This window comes from Sinohyriopsis cumingii, chromosome 10, assembly GCF_028554795.1.
Source record: "Sinohyriopsis cumingii isolate HCF-2022 chromosome 10, ASM2855479v2, whole genome shotgun sequence".
Classification (NCBI taxonomy): domain Eukaryota; kingdom Metazoa; phylum Mollusca; class Bivalvia; order Unionida; family Unionidae; genus Sinohyriopsis; species Sinohyriopsis cumingii.
This window is the reverse complement of record NC_142970.1, coordinates 73,887,166-73,907,729: the sequence shown is the minus strand read 5'-3', so window position 1 is coordinate 73,907,729 and position 20,564 is coordinate 73,887,166. Positions and strand designations below refer to the sequence as shown.

General features: G+C 32.3%; 1 protein-coding gene across 3 annotated transcripts in view; it reads left to right on the top strand.

Moving 5' to 3' along the window:
* The window catches only part of LOC149790391 (protein phosphatase 2C-like domain-containing protein 1), a 41,124-nt gene extending 22,005 nt beyond the window's left edge, over window positions 1-19,119 (top strand). For 2 of the 3 annotated variants that reach the window (XM_089972439.1, XM_089972440.1), the window contains exons 8-9: window positions 47-82; window positions 15,547-19,119. In XM_089972439.1, the coding sequence (XP_089828565.1) occupies window positions 47-82; window positions 15,547-16,194 (684 nt within the window). In that variant the 3' untranslated portion in view covers window positions 16,195-19,119. The remainder of the gene's footprint in view (window positions 1-46; window positions 83-15,546) is intronic. The other variant, XM_089972441.1, reaches the window with a different exon arrangement.
* The last annotated feature ends 1,445 nt before the right edge of the window (window positions 19,120-20,564 follow it).

The following is a 20,564-nucleotide window of genomic DNA, read 5'->3' as shown; positions in this document are numbered from 1 at the left end:
TATGACCATCATTAAAATACATTGGTCAAATTTTGTTGTTTTTCAGAAGCTGGAGTCTTTAAAACCTTCCAAAACTAAAAGTGTATGTACCTTCTCTTTCAACAGGAACATGGAGCTTTTCTTTTTTTAATTTCTAGAAACTACTTTTTGTTTCTTGGAAACTTTTGATTTTTTTCTACAGTGGAGTTCTTTCTGCACTGTAGAGGAAGATAAAGCACTGGTCAATTTGCATTACCATTCAGGACAGAATCAAATCTGAACAATTTTCATTTGTTCAAAATTTAGATTTTGGTAATGTGGCCTAAAATGAAAATCTCTTCTATAATTAGATATATGAATATAGAAGAAGACTATGAATTAATTTTTCAGTGACAGACTTTTTGGGGTTGGAGGGATTTCATTTCTTTCATGCTTATGGCATAGTGTCCATTTCCTGTTACCAATTATAGTTTTTGTTGCTAATAATTACAAAAAAAGAGAAAATATTTTAAATATTATTTAGAGCAGTATGTTTTTGATAGTAAACAGGACTATGCATAGCAATAATAGAGTAAAAAGGACTATGAATAGCAACAGTATAGTAAAAAGGACCATGAATAGCAATAATAGAGTAAAAAGGACCATGAAAAGCAATAGATAGTAAAAAAGACCATGAATATCAATATTATAGTAAAAAGGACCATGAATATCAGTATTATAGTAAAAAGGACCATGAATAGCAATAGTATAGTTAAAAGGACCATGAATAGCAATAATAGAGTAAAAAAGACCATGAAAAGCAATAGTATAGTAAAAAGGACCATGAATAGCAATAATAGAGTAAAAAGGACCATGAAAAGCAATAGATAGTAAGAAGGACCATGAATAGTAATAGTATAGTAAAAAGGACCATGAAAAGCAATGATATAGTAAAAAGGACCATGAATAGCAATAATAGAGTAAAAAGGACCATGAATATCAATATTATAGTAAAATGGACCATGAATAGCAATAGTATAGTAGAAAAGACCATGAAAAGCAATAATAGAGTAAAAAGGACCATGAATAGCAATAATAGAGTAAAAAGTACCGTGAATAGCAATAGTATAGTAAAATTGACCATGAAAAGCAATAGTATAGTAAAAAGGACCATGAAAAGTAATAATAGAGTAAAAAGAACTATAAGTAGCAACAGTATGGTAAAAAAAGGACCATGCATAGCAATATATTCTGGAGTTATATCATTTTATTGTATCTTAAATAGAAATATCTCAGGAGGTACAGTCTTCCATCTGAATTTATTTAAAACATTGTCATTTCAATTCATCAATATTCTCAATACCTTGATTTTAAATTTAGAAGTGGGCTTTTCTTTGGAAAATGACTTTATTAATAAACTTTTGTAGAAGTAGAGTTTAGGACTATCATTAAGATGGGTCTTTAATGGGGCTTATCATTGGAAAAGGCTTTGTAGTAGAAGTAGAGTTTAGGACTATCATTGAGATGGGTCATTAATGGGGCTTATCATTGGAAAAGTCTCTTTAGTAGAAGTAGAGTTTAGGTCTATCATTAAGATGGGTCTTTAATGGGGCTTATCACTGGAAAAGGCTTTTTAGTTGAAGTATAGTTTAGGACTATCATTAAGATGGGTCTTTAATAGGGCTTATCATTGGAAAAGGCTTTGTATCAAAGTAGAGTTTATGATTATCATTAATATGGGTCTTTAATGGGGTTTATCTTTGGAAAAGGTTTTTTTAGTAGAAGTAGAGTTTATGATTATCATTAAGATGGGTCTTTAAAGGGGCTTATCATTGGAAAAGGCTTTTTAGTAGAAGTAGAGCTTAGGACTATCATTAATATGGGTCTTTAAAGGGGCTTATGATTGGAAAAGGCTTTGTAGTAGAAGTAGAGTTTAAGACTATCGTTAAGATGGGTCTTTAATGGGGCTTATGAGTGGATAAGACTTTGAAGTAGAAGTAGAGTTTAGGACTATCATTGAGATGGGTCTTTAGATAGGCTTATGATTGGAAAAGGCTTTCTAGTATAAGTAGAGTTTAAGACTATCATTGAGATGGGTCTTTAATGAGTCTTATGATTGGATAAGACTTTGTAGTAGAAGTAGAGTTTAGGACTATCATTGAGATGGGTCTTTAATGGGGCTTATGACTGGAAAAGGCTTTTTAGTAGAAGTAGAGTTTAGGACTATCATTAAGATGGGTCTTTAAAGGGGCTTATGATTGGAAAAGGCTTTGTAGTAAAAGTAGAGTTTAGGACTATCATTAAGATGGGTCTTTAAAGGGGCTTATCATTGGAAAAGGCTTTGTAGTAAAAGTAGAGTTTAGGACTATTTTTAATATGGGTCTTTAATGGGGCTTATCATTGGAAAAGGCTTTTTAGTAGAAGTAGAATGTGGGATGACCATTTGGATAGGGCTTTATTGCTGGGATAATTGTGGTTTGATGTTTATAGTTTCTGAGTGTTAATGTTTCTTGGATGGATTTTTTTCTAGAACAGAATGTAGCCATTTGTTCACTTGGTTTGGTTGACTGTACAGTTTAATTTTTTTTCCCACAGTCCCACCTAATGTCTGTGAATTATGTGTGGGTAGGTGTCAGATAAGCCATCTTCCATTGTGCAGCTTTAGAGAAAGACTGAAAGAAATTGGTAATGCTAACGTGCAAGGAGCAAGAAAAACTAAATTATATAATGTTAATAAAATTAAATTATATAATAGTAATATAACTAAATTATATCATAGTAATAAAACTAAATTATATCATAGTAATATAACTAAATTATATAATAGTAATAAAACTAAATTATATAATATTAATAAAACTAAATTATATAATGTTAATAAAACTAAATTATATAATATTAATAAAACTAAATTATATAATATTAATAAAACTAAATTATATAATAGTAATAAAACTATATTATATAATATTAATAAAACTAAATTATATAATGTTAATAAAACTATATTATATAATATTAATAAAACTAAATTATATAATAGTAATAAAACTAAATTATATAATAGTAATAAAACTATATTATATAATATTAATAAAACTAAATTATATAATGTTAATAAAACTATATTATATAATATTAATAAAACTAAATTATATAATGTTAATAAAACTAAATTATATAATAGTAATAAAACTAAATTATATAATAGTAATAAAACTAAATTATATCATAGTAATAAAACTAAATTATATAATAGTAATAAAACTAAATCATATAATAGTAATAAAACTAAATTATATAATAGTAATAAAACTAAATTATATAATAGTAATAAAACTAAATTATATAATAGTAATAAAACTAAATTATATAATAGTAATAAAACTAAATTATATAATGTTAATAAAACTAAATTATATAATATTAATAGAACTAAATTATATAATAGTAATAAAACTAAATTATATCATAGTAATAAAACTAAATCATATAATAGTAATAAAACTAAATTATATCATAGTAATAAAACTAAATTATATAATAGTAATAAAACTAAATTATATAATAGTAATAAAACTATATTATATAATATTAATAAAACTAAATTATATAATGTTAATAAAACTATATTATATAATATTAATAAAACTAAATTATATAATGTTAATAAAACTAAATTATATAATAGTAATAAAACTAAATTATATAATAGTAATAAAACTAAATTATATCATAGTAATAAAACTAAATTATATAATAGTAATAAAACTAAATCATATAATAGTAATAAAACTAAATTATATCATAGTAATAAAACTAAATTATATAATATTAATAAAACTAAATTATATAATATTAATAAAATTAAATTATATAATAGTAATAAAACTAAATTATATCATAGTAATAAAACTAAATTATATAATAGTAATAAAACTAAATTATATCATAGTAATAAAACTAAATTATATAATAGTAATAAAACTAATTATATAACAGTAATAAAACTAAATTATATAATAGTAATAAAAATAAATTATATAATATTAATAAAACTAAATTATATAATAGTAATAAAACTAAATTATATAATAGTGATAAAACTAAATTATATAATAGTGCATATCAAAGCTTTAAATTTACCATTCACACTCCTTTGTTTGCTTTGAGCTATTACAAGTAGAGAACTGGCTTGTATTTAAACATAGTCTTGTCTGACGTAAAGTATTTTTATAAACTGTGGTATAATTGGCCAGTGCAAAAGAACCATTTATATCTAGAAAATAAAATTCTTCACTACTCATTTGGAAAATAAGACTAGCATATTTCAACTTTATTGCTTTCACAAATTCCTACTCTTGCATTACAGAGGATTTTTTTATCTTGGGAAGGCTTGACTCCTATATTCTTGTACTGATAATGTTTAAAACATGTACTTCTTCTCTAATGTAATCCAGTGACTCAGTCAGAAAGATTTAATGATTCCCTTATCAGTCAGGAGGAGATATAGCATTTGGCTTTTGTATGCATGATCATTTGTACATTCGTTTATGTGTTCATTCATTTTGTTATGATTTCAATATCTTGAACATTATTTCATCTATGCTGTTAAAAACTGGCATGTCTATGCATCTCAACATTACCAAAACAAGGTCACTGGACCTAATTTTCATGTTTTCAACTGCTCATTCATTGCATCATCAGTATTTTGGACCCAGTTTAACCTTCACTGAAGAAAATTGGTATGGGAATGCATTTCAGTGAGAGTAAATTGGTATATGGGTGCAGTCATTGAGATCAAGTAAATTAATGGTATGTGGATGCATTTCAGTGAAAGTTAATTACTATGTGGATGCATTTCATTGAGATTAAATTGGTATGTGGATGCATTTCATTGAGATTAAATTGGTATGTGAATGCATTCCTTGAGATCATGTAAATTGGTATGTGGCTTCATTTCAGCAAGAGTAAATTGGTATTTGAATGCATTTCAGTGAGTGTTAACTGGTATGTGGATGCATTTCAGTGAGAATTAATTGGTATGTGGATGTATTTCAGTGAGAATTAACTGGTATGTGGGTGCATTTCAGTGAGAGCTAATTGGTATGTGGATGCATTTCAATGAGAACACATTGGTATGTGGATGCATTTCAGTGAGAGTTAATTGGTATGTGGATGCATTTCAGTGAGAGTTAACTGGTATTTGGATGCATTACAGTGAGAGTTAATTGGTACGTGGATGCATTTCAGTGAGTGTTAACTGGTATGTGGATGCATTTCATTGAGAATTAATTGGTATGTGGATGCATTTCAGTGAGAGTAAATTGGTATGTGGATGCATTTCAATAACAGTAAATTAGTCACCATAATTATTTCAGCATTACCCAATTTTCATGCCTGAGTCACGTTTGTGTTTTCACCACATGTTCATCGCACCCACAATATATTGGACCAATTTCCTTTTGCTCATGAAAATTGGTATATGGATTCCCCTCAAGGATAGCAAATAATGAAAATGGCATGTATATATGTCTCTGGAAGAGTAACTTAACTGTATCAAAATTAGATCAGTATGGCCCAGTTTTCACATTTGAGTAACAGTTATATTTTCAGCTTTCGATTTGTTACACTATCAATATTGTGGGGCCTAATATATCAGTACTATTGAAAATTGATGTATGGATACATCTCAGAGAGAACAACCTGGCCATGGAAAATGTAGGTCATTGTTTCTAATTTCAGGCTTAAGTAACTTCTGTATTCCCAACTTTCTGTCTATTTTGTACTAAATATATTTAACCCTATTTCATTATACTCATGAAAATAGACCTATGGATTATCTCCAGGAGAGAAATTCATTCACACCAAAAGTATGTAATTGTTACCTAATTATCATACTTAAGTGACTTTTGTATTTTTCTCCATACCAGCCTGTATATTTTGGGCACATCTTACATGCTTCTTTTGGTGAGGGTATTCCTGTTCACATGTATACTCTGTTATTTATTTGTATATTGCCCTAATGTGATAGCAGAAGCAGAGATTCCAGCAATTCTGATTTCACACAATCATTAGTTTTTTTAAAACCTCAAATCACATAATTACAAAATACTTAAGATTTTCTTGTTCAATAAAACTGTATATAACTACAATTTAAACACCACAGCAACTTAAAGACCACAGCAGCTTTAAAACCACAGGAACTTAAAGACCACAGCAACTTAAATACCACAGCAACTTAAATACCACAACAACTTACACACCACAGTAACTTAAATACCACAGTAACTTAAATACCACAGCAACTTAAATACCACAACAACTTAAATACCACAGTAACTTAAATACCACAGCAACTTAAATACCACAACAACTTAAATACTGGTATATTTAGATCACTGAAACAAATTTAATGTCAAATTGTAATTCATTTGTGAAATAGAACCAAATCACTTGTATTATGAACACAATTGAATATTGACCAATCCAGCATCAGCTTCGTGCTGATCTATGAGAATTATTCTTTGCTTAGAAATCAAATAATTGTACTACAGATATCCAAAACATATATGAAAGGAACCAATACTGGACAATTACTGTTGTAGTGTTTTTCTAAATGGACTTTAGCATGGCATATTGCAAGAATCAAGATTTTATGAAGCAAAAGTCCACCTAATATCACTTTAAATCTGCAAATGTTAATGATTAAAATAAATTGTAAGGTACAGTTTCAAGTATTTCTATTTTTATGTTTTGATTCCAGCTTTTTAATGATTATATTCATATTTGATGCTGGTCGGGATTGCCATCTCTGCAGAAGGAGGCCATATTGTTTTGCTGCTATCAATTCAGTTGTCTGCACTTTCACTCATCCATCCTAAGTCATTTTCGTATTGGTCAGAATTAAATTAATTAAGTTGACTAAATTTGGTAAGCATATTTAAATACATACTGTGTTCAAAATGGACTGATATCTTTTATTTGCCCTGTGTAAGCCAGCCATGTTTCTTTTATATGCCCTATGTAAGTCTGCCATGTTTCTTTTAGATGCCCTGTGTAAGCCAGCCATGTTTCTTTTATATGCCTTGTGTTAGCCAGCCATGTTTCTTTTATATGCCCTGTGTTAACCAGCCATGTTTATTTTATATGCCCTGTGTAAGCCAGCCATGTTTCTTTTCTATACCCAGAGTAAGCCAAGCTTATGTCTTTTATATGCTCCAGACTAAGTAAGGCATACTTGTTTTATATGCCCAGACTAAGTCAGGCATATTTCTTTTACATGCCCAGAGTAATCCAAGCTTATGTATTTTATATACTCCAGGCATATTTGTTTTATATGCCCAGACTAAGTCAGGCATATTTGTTTTATATGCCCAGACTAAGTCAGGCATATTTCTTTTATATGCCCAGAGTAAGCCAAGCTTATGTCTTTTATATACTCCAGGCATATTTCTTTTATATGCCCAGACTAAGTCAGGCATATTTCTTTTATATGCCCAGACAAAGTAAGACATATTTCTTTTATATGCCCAGACTAAGTCAGACATATTTCTTTTATATGCCCAGACAAAGTTAGACATATTGCTTGTATATGCCCAGACAAAGTCAGACATATTTCTTTTATATGCCCAGACTAAGTCAGACATATTTCTTTTATATGCCCAGACTAAATTATGCATATTTCTTTTACATGCCCAGACAAAGCCAGGCATATTTCATGGCATTGTTGTGCCATTAACATTTGTTCCTTTGACCCATAGCTTTTGCTATAGTAACAGTTGGAAAGATTCTTATGAAATTGTGCCCAAGTATAGATATCATGACTAGATGGTGTGTCATGTACAATATCCAAACATCTGCTTCAAGATCAAGGTCATAGTAATGGAAGATGTTGTTGTTGTTGTTATGGTGGCGCTCACCAGATAATATGTACTTTTGAGAGAGTGACGTATGTAAGGTGAAGTAGTTCGCATTTAAAACATGCACAGTGGAGAGAATGTTTGCATACCTCTATGCTACATTAATGTAATGTGGATGATATTTCTTTTGGATATTGTACTTTTGGAAATTTTACATGATTTAAGCACACTGCTAACTAAAATGACTGCTCCCTTGTGTTAAAAAATCAGTCTGAATTAGTCTAAAGTACACTATACATAGAAGCTATTAAAATAGGGAAAATGAATTTTGCCAGACTAGACAATACCAGCTTCTGAAAGTGCAATGAATGAATTACCAAATATATAAAATGTAAAAAAAGTTATCGGCTCTTTTTTATACAATTGACCTCTGAAGTTCAGGAAGTGAAAATGACCAAGTAGAGCTAGCACTTTTTTGAAAGGTGCACATTTGAAGTAAGGCCAAGCTGTATACTCTATAACCCATAGTACACCCATCAATCATACACCAAAATAAAGGGAATTAAAGGTTCTTTGCATTATACCTAAGATATACAAGGTCTTTTTTAAATAGCCAGTATAACCAGTGAGGAAAGCCGGGGACATTCTTTTTCTTTAAATTCCTAACTCTATGCAAAATGCGAAACTGTATAGCGCCACCTATAGGGTTTAACACCATTTTTCAGCACAAGGTAGGCTATATATGGTGGCCAGTATTAATGATGGAGGAAGAACCGGGGAAAACCCAGAAAGAACCACCGGCCCATGAGAAGCTACCAGCAAGCTTTCTCACTTACCAACATTGGCAGAATGGAAGATGTAACTATGTGACTTCCATCATTGTTTCAGGTATTACTTTTGAACCACTTAAGATATTTATTTGAAACTTTAGTTATTTAAATATTAATTATAGACAGTGTCTTATATTCTAGTACTATAGACTTTGATGGTGCCTTAAGGTGAAGGTCATGGCATGAAAAAATATAACTCTGACTTGTATCATGGTCCTAAGTAGAACTCTTTAACCTGAGAAAAATATTTAAATGAAATTTTAATCAGTGATATCTCATGATTAGGCAGTGTCTCACATACCTAAACAACTTTTCCAGCTCGAGGTCAGGGTCATAAATATGAATCGGAATTAGTGGCTGCTATCAGTGTATGGGTATAACTTTTAAAATGATGACGATAGTTTGATAAAACTGTAGACTTTTATATAACTTGACAGTGACTCACATTACCACATACCCCCTGCGATAAGGTCAAGGTCCATAAGGTCAAGGTCACAACTGTAGTAAGTCAGTGCCCAGTTTCCTTACCCAGATTGTCACATGTTGCCTACAGGTATTATGATGAAATTTTATACAGGTCTGTACTTTATAGTCAAGTCCCTAACTACTTCAAGGTCAAGATCACAATGAAGGTGCCATGTGCAATTTGTGGTACTCTGTTTATCAGTACATAGAAACCATATTATGATGGAAAATTAAATCTGGTATTATACATGATTCCATTCATATGCAGAAAATATGACTAGATTTTTATGCAGTTTAAGGAAATCTGTATTTTCATTAATATTTCTTTCTTTTTTGTTGGGTCGCATTATATAGACTTTTATATTTTCTGTGAAAACCTTCTTAATGCAGTCATGCAGAAACTGTACGATCTTGTCAAATGAAATTTGGCAATATTTTTAAAATTCATAAGTTGATTGCCTGAGTTGATTTTCAGTTTAAGAGATGGAGTGGATCAAACTTTATTGTGTATGTGTCAACATTGTTAGCACAAAAACTCATAAACTGCTGGAAATAAGGAGATTAAATTTAGTATGTCTGCTTATGTGTCTTTGTAGTAGACCTGATTAGATATTTATTCATTTAAAGCAATTTATTTTGTTTCAGCTTTTTTGCTCCTTTTGTTATAATAGCTTTTATGTTAGTTACAATTTTATTTGCACTTTTGCACAATTTGTTTGATATGCATGTTTACAGTAATGTCTGCATTTATCAGATTTTATTTTTGTGCAGTTAAAATGAATTTACAAGTGATATTTGGGGTTGGGGTGGTAATGTTTTGACCTAGGACTTTGACTGTAGTAGAGGTGGATATTTTCTTTAAATGCTAATGTAGTTGTTGATATGGCCAGTTTTCTTTTCTAATTAGGGTTTGCCTCACCCCTCACTTACAGTGAATAAAATTTTCTAACCATAAAAATGTGGAAGTTAATGAAACATTTTGCATGATTTCATAATTTTTAAAAAAATCATAAAATATATTGAAGTAGACAAGAAAGTATTTTTCTATATCAAATTGTATGAAAGAACAAATAGCTTACAAACATCTTGCTTTGTTATGTTGAGAATGGTATTATTTATTACATATTGACAATCCACATGACTTCCAGGACAATATAGCATCTGTGAAAGTTTTATTACAGTTTAGTACATACTCATTTAATATTACATGCTTCATCTGGCATTTGATACAACTATGCCGTCCAAATTTACATATCACACGCTCAGATTCTGATTATATCAGTGCCTTCTTTGACATCTACATTTTTAGACACGTTGAATCAAACTTTTATAAATCTCAGTTTGTTTTTAATTTCTTTCATGCAGTAAAGTGAAAAATATTTACAAATCACAAAAAGGGTATATGTAATAAATATAATTAAATAGTTGCCTCTGTAAATTCTGCAACATCTACTGGACAAACAAGATCTCCATGTGAACCTATGTGAAAGACGGTATGTAACAACATTTCCCTGGAGATCAAGATCTGCTTGATTGATAGACTCAGACACATAATGAGGATGCCCCACGAATGGATACCCAAGGTTACCCAAGGTCAGGTCATAATCTAGACTGTGTATTCTACATAAAACTGAACAGAGCATAGACATGCAGATACTGGGGTGTAATGAATCTGCAGCTCCGGATCTAGACTGTGTGTTCTACATAAAACTGAACACAGCATAGACATGCAGATACTGGGGTGTAATGAATCTGCAGGTCCGGATCTAGACTGTGTGTTCTATATAAAACTGAACACAGCATAAACATGCAGATACTGGGGTGTAATGAATCTGCAGGTCAGGATCTAGACTGTATGTTGTACATAAAACTGAACACAGCATAGACATGCAGATACTGGGGACTGTAATGAATCTGCAGTTCAGGATCTAGACTGTATGTTCTACATAAAACTGAACACAGCATATACATGTATATACTGGCGGTGTAATGAATCTGCAGTTCAGGATCTAGGCTTTGTGTTCTACATAAAACTGAACATTGTATAGACATGCATATACTGAGGGTGTAATGCATATGTAGGTCATAATCTGTGTTTACACAAAACTGAACACAGCATAGACTTACATATACTGGGGTGTAATGAATCTAGAGGTCATGATCTAGACTGTGTACATACAACTGAACACAGCATAGACATGCATCTACTGGGGTGTAGTGAATCAGGTTGGGATCTAGACTGTGTTCTACATGAAACTGAACACAGCATAGGCATGCATATACTGGGGATGTAATGAATATACAGGTCTTAATCTAACTGTGTGTACACAAAGCTGAACACAGCATAGACTTACATATACTGGGGTGTAATGAATCTAGAGGTCATGATCTAGACTGTGTGTTGTACATTAAAATGAACACAGCATAGACATGCATGTACAGGAGTGTATAATGAATCTGCAGGTCAGAGTCTGTGTATTCTATTTTTATCCCTGACTAATGCTATTCAGGGGATCCATTAAAATCTACTGTTTTTGGTAAGGACACTTTATACTGGGGCTAAAGTTTACATAGTACTGTATTACATTCACTAATTGTAATCTCTTCCATGACCTTACCTTAAAAGGAGCAATATTATACTGAGGTCACCTTATACTGGGGATACACTATAGCTAGTATTACTATCACATAATGTGATCCAAGACATTAATGTCATATTATATGATCCAAGACCATATCCACCTTATAAACAGTGTTATATTGAGGTATTTTATAAAGGGGTACATTATGCATATTATTACTATCCCATTATGTGATAGGATCCATGTCAATGCCCATATAATAAAAAGGGACCTAATTATGTTTTTATGTTTGTCTTATACTGGGGCACAATTTGCACAGTATTCCTATGGATCACATAATATAATGGGAGTCTTGACCAATTTGCCTGCCCTATAATAAGGACTGTGTTATATGTGAGTTTTTCTTATATCAGGTTACATTATGTTGTTCATCCTTTGAATTCAAAGATGAGCATGACATCACTAACTGGTTTTGTTTCAGTGATAATGAGTGACTGATTAGGCCGATTTGTGCTCTGAACTATCTTTAGCACATTGGGCAGGAGATGCTGCTTGGGGTTGTTTGGTCCCGCTTCTTTAATGCCTTTGCAGTTCTTCTCAGCTCAAAGTCTGTAGCTGTTTTATAAGCTTCCTTATAATAAAGGATACTTAAACAGTACTTATAATTTCCAACAAACAGAATAGACCCTTAATGTTAACACATCTATCTATGTGCTGTTCGTAATTGAGTGTGCACCATACATGGATAAATAAAGTAATCCCTCATTACAAATTCATGTAGTGTATGGGAGTCATGGTGTATAATACCTTACAGTGAGGATGTTTTGTAATAATATACATGTCATACCAAATGTTACTATCACTTGATGAAATAGGAAAATACCTGTCTTATAACAAGAACCATGCTATAATGAAGGGCTATGTGTGTGTGTGTGTGTGTGTGTGTGTGTGTGTGAGAGAGAGAGAGAGAGAGAGAGATTTGGGTTTTAACCCTTTACCTCATGCAAGCGCCTTTGGATGCCTCTACTCCATTCACATGGAAGCACCTTTAGACACCTCTACTTTATTCGCATGGAAGCACCTTTTGATGCCTTTACCCCATTCACATGGAAGCGCTTTTTGATGCCTGCTGTAAACATAATCCATTTTTAGCAGCTTTTCGTAGTGCCACCTTCGGGGAAAACCCCCTATTACATACCTCATTCATTGCTGTGAATGACCATTACATCAGATCACGTGGTTGATATTTATGCTGTGGTCGAAATCTGCTATTTAAAGCAACTGGGTCATATTCTCCACTCTCCAAAATGGAGGTCGCGGATTTCGTTCAATATACTTTTCAAACTATGAAAGCTTCAATAAGTTGGGTAAATGCTCCGATATTGATGTAGGTAACAATTAGTTTTTATAAATTATCAAATTCAAATGACTTTGTAATGTAGACGTAGACAAAGAACTTGTAAATTTCGAGTATGAGAAATGGCAGCTATGGTTGGTCATGCGGCTTCACTGACTTGATGGTGAACAAGTTCTCTCAAGATTTTAAAGCACAAAAAATTTCTTATGTGAAAAATAATTACACAGCTATAACGATTGGACTTTATGCTTACATTTGTCCTACATAATAGATGTGTACCAAAAATGTAAAATGGTTAAAATTGCTGTTAAACATAACATGCACTACACTGCTTAACAGTTAACAGGCAGGCCTATGCGTATGGAATCGAATAGGTAACAGGTGTTCTATTTATAGCGCACTGCACTTTGCTTCATGTGTATCGGAGTTCTGAAAAGCCATACACTCTATGAGGTAAAGGGCTATGATAGCTTTAAAATTTTTCACTCATATCACTGTGATGTCTGCATTGTGGTAGTTTATAGTGATGTCAGCACTGAGGCATAATGCCCCGGACATATAGCATCATGTCTCACCCAGTCACATTATCCTGACATCAGGCTGACCAGTCCTAACACTAACCTCTTAATGCTGCATGCCAAGCGAGGCAGCAGCTAGTACCATTTTTATAAGTATTTGGTATTTCTCAGCCATGGTTCGAAGATGTGACCTCCCATATCCAAGGTGGACACTCTAACCACATAGGCTACCAGAGCAATTAAAAGGCCTTGTAACAAGAACCATTCTTTAATGAAGGGTCTTATTTCAAAATCCATGTTGTAATGACCATATTATAATAAAAGGCTCTGTATCATGACCATATTATGATAAATGTTATAATGAAGGGCCTTATAACAAGAATCATGTTATAATGAATGGCCTTATCGTAAGTGGCTATTGTACAGTACATTAAATGAAATTGTTAAGTAGTGCAGTTAATGTGCAGTTCTTGAATTGAACTTAGAACAAAGGGAGTAAAAGATGGCATGGCAGTTCCTTTCACATTATCTTAATATATCAATTATTATTTTATTTATTCTGTTGATATAACCTCAGTGTCAACCTTGAATGTCACATATTGAGGTGGCCATAACACCATTCCAACTTCTTAAAATTCTGACCTCAGTAGTATCAATACTTTTATAAAGCTGTGGATGCCATGATCTTACCATTAGACAGTTGCACTATAAGGGTTTTTCTATAGGGTAGACCCACTATAATGCAATCTTCATATAAGCCCGGGGCCCAGAGTGGCTGAGTGGTCCAAAGCGCCCTCCGTTATGGATTACTGCCATCTCACCTCTGTCTGCATGGGTTTGAGTCTCAGATTCAGCCAATGTGGGTATGTGAGAAAGCTTGCCAGTAGCTTCTCATGGGTCGTTGGTTCTTTCCGGGATTTTCCAGGGTTCTTCCTACACCATTAATACTGGCGGCCATGTATAACCTATTGTGTGCTGAAAAATGGCGTTAAACTCTACAACAACAACAACATCATCATATAAGGCCATCTAACTATAAGGCAGTAATACTACAAGGTAATCATCCTATAAGGTGGTGTTACTATGAGGCAGTCTATCAGTTAGTCAGTCTAACTTAATATAATAAGGAGTCTCACTGTAAGTCAGTCTTACTATAAGTCAGTCTCACTATAAAGCAGTCTCACTTTAATGCAGTTTTACTTTAAGGCAGTCCCATTGTAAGTCGGTCTTATTATTAGGCAGTCTCACTATAAGGCAGTCTCTCTATAAGGCAATCTCACTATAATGCAGTCTCACGATAATACAGTCTTACTGTAAGTCAGTCTCACTATAATGCAGTCTTTCTTTAAGGCAGTCTCTACATGGTAGTCTTTATATAAGCCATTCTTACTGTAAGTATCTTTTTATGGTGGAGTGGGGTGGTTCCTGGAAAATGTTATAAAGGAGGAGCATTGTATTTAGTACAAAACTCCAAGATCCTTTGCATTGTTTACATACATGGATGCCATCCTTTAAATCAACACTTTAAACTAGGCATTGTTTGTGAATAAAATACAGTACCCTGATATGATCCTAATGATTGAATGGTTCCTGAAATTTAAAGTAAAATAAACAAACCAGTGAATAACTAACAGATGTTGGCTATTAATCCAAAGTTCTACTGCATATTGTTGACAGACAAACATGTTTCATTAATGTCTTTAAAGTATTGATATTTCTTATTATGAAACAGGGGTTTTCTTCATTAAACCTTAATAGCAGCTTCTGCCATGATTAGAATAAATACATTGTAAACTCATATAAATTTTAAAAACTAGTGGGTGCACAGAAAATTTCAGGAATATTTTGCCATCAAATAAAATCTAAAACAACATTTCTTAGAAGTGTGACTCATTTCATTGCAATCAAAGAAGTAATTTCTTCTCACAATTTCAAAGAAACCTTCCTTTACTTTGTATCTATTTTCATTTTCAGCTGTTGCCTAGCAACCAGCTCCCAGCTCCCAGCATTATCAGCTCTACCTTGCGACCCCTTTTGGAAGAGGTCAACACAAGTCAGAGGGTCTCTTTTTCTGAGACTGTGGGGTCAGACAGTTATCTTAGGGATGATAAGGGTGATAAAACTGGTACATCAGGAAATTCTAGTAAGCCACATAGCCTTTCTGCAATTCAAGAGGTCAAGGATGAAGGTCAAAGATCAAGGCCAAATAGCAAGATCTCTACCCAGAATGAACAGGAAGATTTAACCAATCATCACAAATCAAATGGCAAAGAAGTCAATCCTTCCATGTCTCTAGAGAGGTTGAAATTGGGATCAGGGCAAACTCAGACTGGAAAAAAGAGTCTCGATTTTGATCTAGAAACAGAAATTGGCAGCCGAAAGGACCAGGATGAGTCAGGTGATGAATCTGGAAATGAGGCTGATGTTGAGACTTATGGAGATGGTTTATCAATGCCAAATGCATCACAGCTGTCACAGTACGGTGGATCTCTGACACAAGAACAGTATCAAAGGGAGTTTGCAAAAAGAATGGCAGAACACTTGGTACAGGCAGCACTACTTGCAGGTGCAAAGGACAACATCACTGTAATGGTTGTTCTTCTACCAGGTTGTGGACTTTGAATTGTGTTCTTGTCATTGCTGCAGAAGTTCTCAATACTAAATTCTCATTGTCACATTCTCAGGTCAGGATAAAAAAATCTCTTGAGAAACGTCTTCAGAAATTTTTGTCCAATATCTTTTTAGCAGAAGGCATGAAATAAGCAACCATGATGCTAACTCTATGGCCCAACTCTCAACAGGATAACATTTGATATAGCTGAATGCCTGTTCAAATTCTAAAAATGTTCTTTTAAAATTGAGAATCACAATTCTTAATTATTTTCATACTTATAAAAATATTTAAAAAGAGCCACACTTTTTTTTATAAGTTTTTGGGGTTTCAGTTTTTAGAATTATTGAACAAGCTGCACAATAGTATCTTTTTCCTGGCATACCATACTGTCTTTTATATTATGTAGAGATTTTACATATTGGACGACCAGACTGTAGCTATTACGGTGTTTTCATTGATATTCATGCATCAGTATTCATAGATGCACTAAACTGAACTTTTATATATATCCCAATTGTACTGTTACAGATGAAAAATATCTGCCAGGCATGGAAGAGAAGCATTTAGTGAATAAAAACCTCTTTCATATTTTGTTCTGAGTAATTTGATATGGCATTCAAATTCATCAGTTTGATGGACCCATACACCATATCAGATTTGGTCTTTCCACTGACTCAGAACAAAGCATGTATGTAGTTTTATCTCATTAAAATTGAGATTTCCAGCAACACAGAGATTAGACAGATGCAATGAAAATTCACATTCTGGTAAGTTTTGGAATTCCCAGTCCAGATATTGTTAGCAGTGTATCAGATAAAGTGTTGGAATTCCCAGTCCAGATATTGTTTGTAGTGTATCAGATAAAGTGTTGGAATTCCCAGTCCAGATATTGTTAGTAGTGTATCAGATAAAGTGTTGGAATTCCCAGTCCAAATATTGTTAGTAGTGTGTCAGATAAAGTGTTGAAATTCCCAGTCCAGATATTGTTTGTAGTGTATCAGATAAAGTGTTGGAATTCCCAGTCCAAATATTGTTAGTAGTGTATCCGATAAAGTGTTGGAATTCCCAGTCCAAATATTGTTAGTAGTGTATCAGATAAAGTGTTGGAATTCCCAGTCCAGATATTGTTAGTAGTGTATCAGATAAAGTGTTGGAATTCCCAGTCCAAATATTGTTAGTAGTGTATCAGATAAAGTGTTGGAATTCCCAGTCCAAATATTGTAGCAGTGTATCAGATAAAGTGTTGGAATTCCCAGTCCAAATATTGTTAGTAGTGTATCAGATAAAGTGTTGGAATTCCCAGTCCAGATATTGTTTGTAGTGTATCAGATAAAGTGTTGGAATTCCCAGTCCAAATATTGTTAGCAGTGTATCAGATAAAGTGTTGGAATTCCCAGTCCAGGTATTGTTTGTAGTGTATCAGATAAAGTGTTGGAATTCCCAGTCCAAATATTGTTAGTAGTGTATCAGATAAAGTGTTGGAATTCCCAGTCCAAATATTGTTAGTAGTGTATCAGATAAAGTGTTGGAATTCCCAGTCCAAATATTGTTAGTAGTGTATCAGATAAAGTGTTGGAATTCCCAGTCCAAATATTGTTAGTTTGTAGTGTATCAGATAAAGTGTTGGAATTTCCAGTCCAAATATTGTTAGCAGTGTATCAGATAAAGTGTTGGAATTCCCAGTCCAGATATTGTTTGTAGTGTATCAGATAAAGTGTTGGAATTCCCAGTCCAGGTATTGTTAGTAGTGTATCAGATAAAGTGTTGGAATTCCCAGTCCAGATATTGTTAGTAGTGTATCAGATAAAGTGTTGGAATTCCCAGTCCAGATATTGTTAGCAGTGTATCAGATAATGTGTTGGAATTCCCAGTCCAAATATTGTTAGCAGTGTATCAGATAAAGTGTTGGAATTCCCAGTCCAAATATTGTTAGTAGTGTATCAGATAAAGTGTTGGAATTCCCAGTCCAGATATTGTTCGTAGTGTGTCAGATAACGTATTGGAATTCCCAGTCCAAATATTGTTAGTAGTGTATCAGATAAAGTGTTGAAATTCCCAGTCCAAATATTGTTTGTAGTGTATCAGATAAAGTGTTGGAATTCCCAGTCCAGATATTGTTAGTAGTGTATCAGATAAAGTGTTGGAATTCCCAGTCCAGGTATTGTTAGTAGTGTATCAGATAAAGTGTTGGAATTCCCAGTCCAGATATTGTTAGTAGTGTATCAGATAAAATGTTGGGATTCCCAGTCCAAATATTGTTAGTAGCCAATCAGATTATCTGTTGCTTTCAGGTGTGGTTGTCATTAATAGTAATATTTGAAAGCTAGTGTAATATGATTGGTGAATCAAAAGATCAACAGAACATGCCAATCAGATCTGATTATTACAAGCAGATGATGATTTTAATTAGATATGTATTTGTATCTCCATCAGCTCTTGCATTTTACTTGTATATTTAAAGGTGCTTATTCTTTTGTTTGACAAGTTCTAATGCTTGAAGTGTCATTTTTAGAAATTAAGTATCCATGTGATTATTGTGCTGTGGTGAAGGGAAAACAATTGATGTATGTAGGTAGTTGGTAATTAATACATGATGTATGTAGCTGGTAAATAATAATTGATGTGTGTAACTAGTTGGTAAGTAATAAGTTTGAATTTAATAATTTTGAGATTTAAGAATATTAATTATTAATTTATGTTGTTTGACATATCTCTTTTTGTACATGTTTAACACACACACACACACACACATTGATTGTTTGAGTAGATATATGAAGATATTTTACAAGTGAAATGGAAACATTTATATTGTCACAAGTGGCAAAGTCCATACAAAATATTTCCACTTCACATATTTTTGTATGTGTATGCAAAAACAATTGGGATTTTCTTTTTATTGTAAATGTTTTAAAGGCAATAAATGTTGATTTGCATGGATTGTCTCCTTTTCTGTACTAACAGCTGCATCATTACATCAATAAAAAGAAGTAAATTTGACAATAACTTTAGGACTGTGATATTTTACAAGTGTAGCTTGCACATATCATGCTTAAAATTGTGTATTTCATCAAAAAAGGACCAATATTCATATGAAAATGAAGACATTTTTTTTAAACATTTCATGTGTGGATTCATATTGATTCCCTCACAGAGTGGTTGTACATGAGACTCTTCAGAATATAACACCTTTAAACAAAAGCTTTTAATGATTATGAGTTTACTTGAAAGGATTTTATTTCTTCATTTATTTTTGTTTTACATTCAGATGTAATTGTTTGTGGCCTTGGCAAGCTTGCAGTCTAACTCATGCATGATCTGTATCAGACACTGTATCCAATTTTTGATTGTCATTTAATTTTGGCTTGCAGTCAACACTAAATAATGCTCAAAAGATTCATCATTTTCAAACATGATTGTGTATACTTTTAGCTAGTCTATCATCTTGTGTATATTTACAATCAGGAAAACACAATCAATTAGTAGAAGAAAAAATATGTTGAAGGCATCCCAAGAATTATAATAGTACATGAAAAATCGATATAATTTTGTGTCCATACATTTATAGGTCATAATTAAAGTAACATATGACAATAATTTAGGGTGTCCCAAGACTTACAGTTACAGTCTCCCATTTTGTGTATATTTATTAGTAGTCTATAATTTTGTGATTACTTATTGGTAGTCTCACACCTTATGCAAAATTATTGGTAGTTTACCATTTTTTGTATCCTTATTGGTAGTCTCACACTTTGTTTATACTTGTTGGTAGTCTACCATTTTGTGTATACTTATTGGTAGTCTAACACTTTGTTTATACTTATTGTTAGTCTACCATTTTGTGTACACTTATTGGTAGTCTATCATTTTGTGTATACTTATTGGTAGTCTACCTTTCTGTGCATACTTACTTGGTAGTCTATCATTTTGTGTATACTTATTGCTAGTCTACCATTTTGTGTACACTTATTTGCTAGTCTACCATTTTGTGTACACTTATTTGGTAGTGTATCATTTTGTTTATACTTATTGGTAGTCTACCATTGTGTGTATATTAGTAGTCTACCTTTTTGTGTATGCTTATTGGTAGTCTACCATTTCATGTATACTTATTGGTAAACTATTTTTTTGTGTATACTTATTAGTAGTCTACCATTTTGTGTATGCTTATTGGTAGTCTACCATTTTGTGTACACTTATTTGGTAGTGTATCATTTTGTTTATACTTATTGGTAGTCTACCATTGTGTGTATATTAGTAGTCTACCTTTTTGTGTATGCTTATTGGTAGTCTACCATTTCATGTATACTTATTGGTAAACTATTTTTTTGTGTATACTTATTAGTAGTCTACCATTTTGTGTATGCTTATTGGTAGTCTA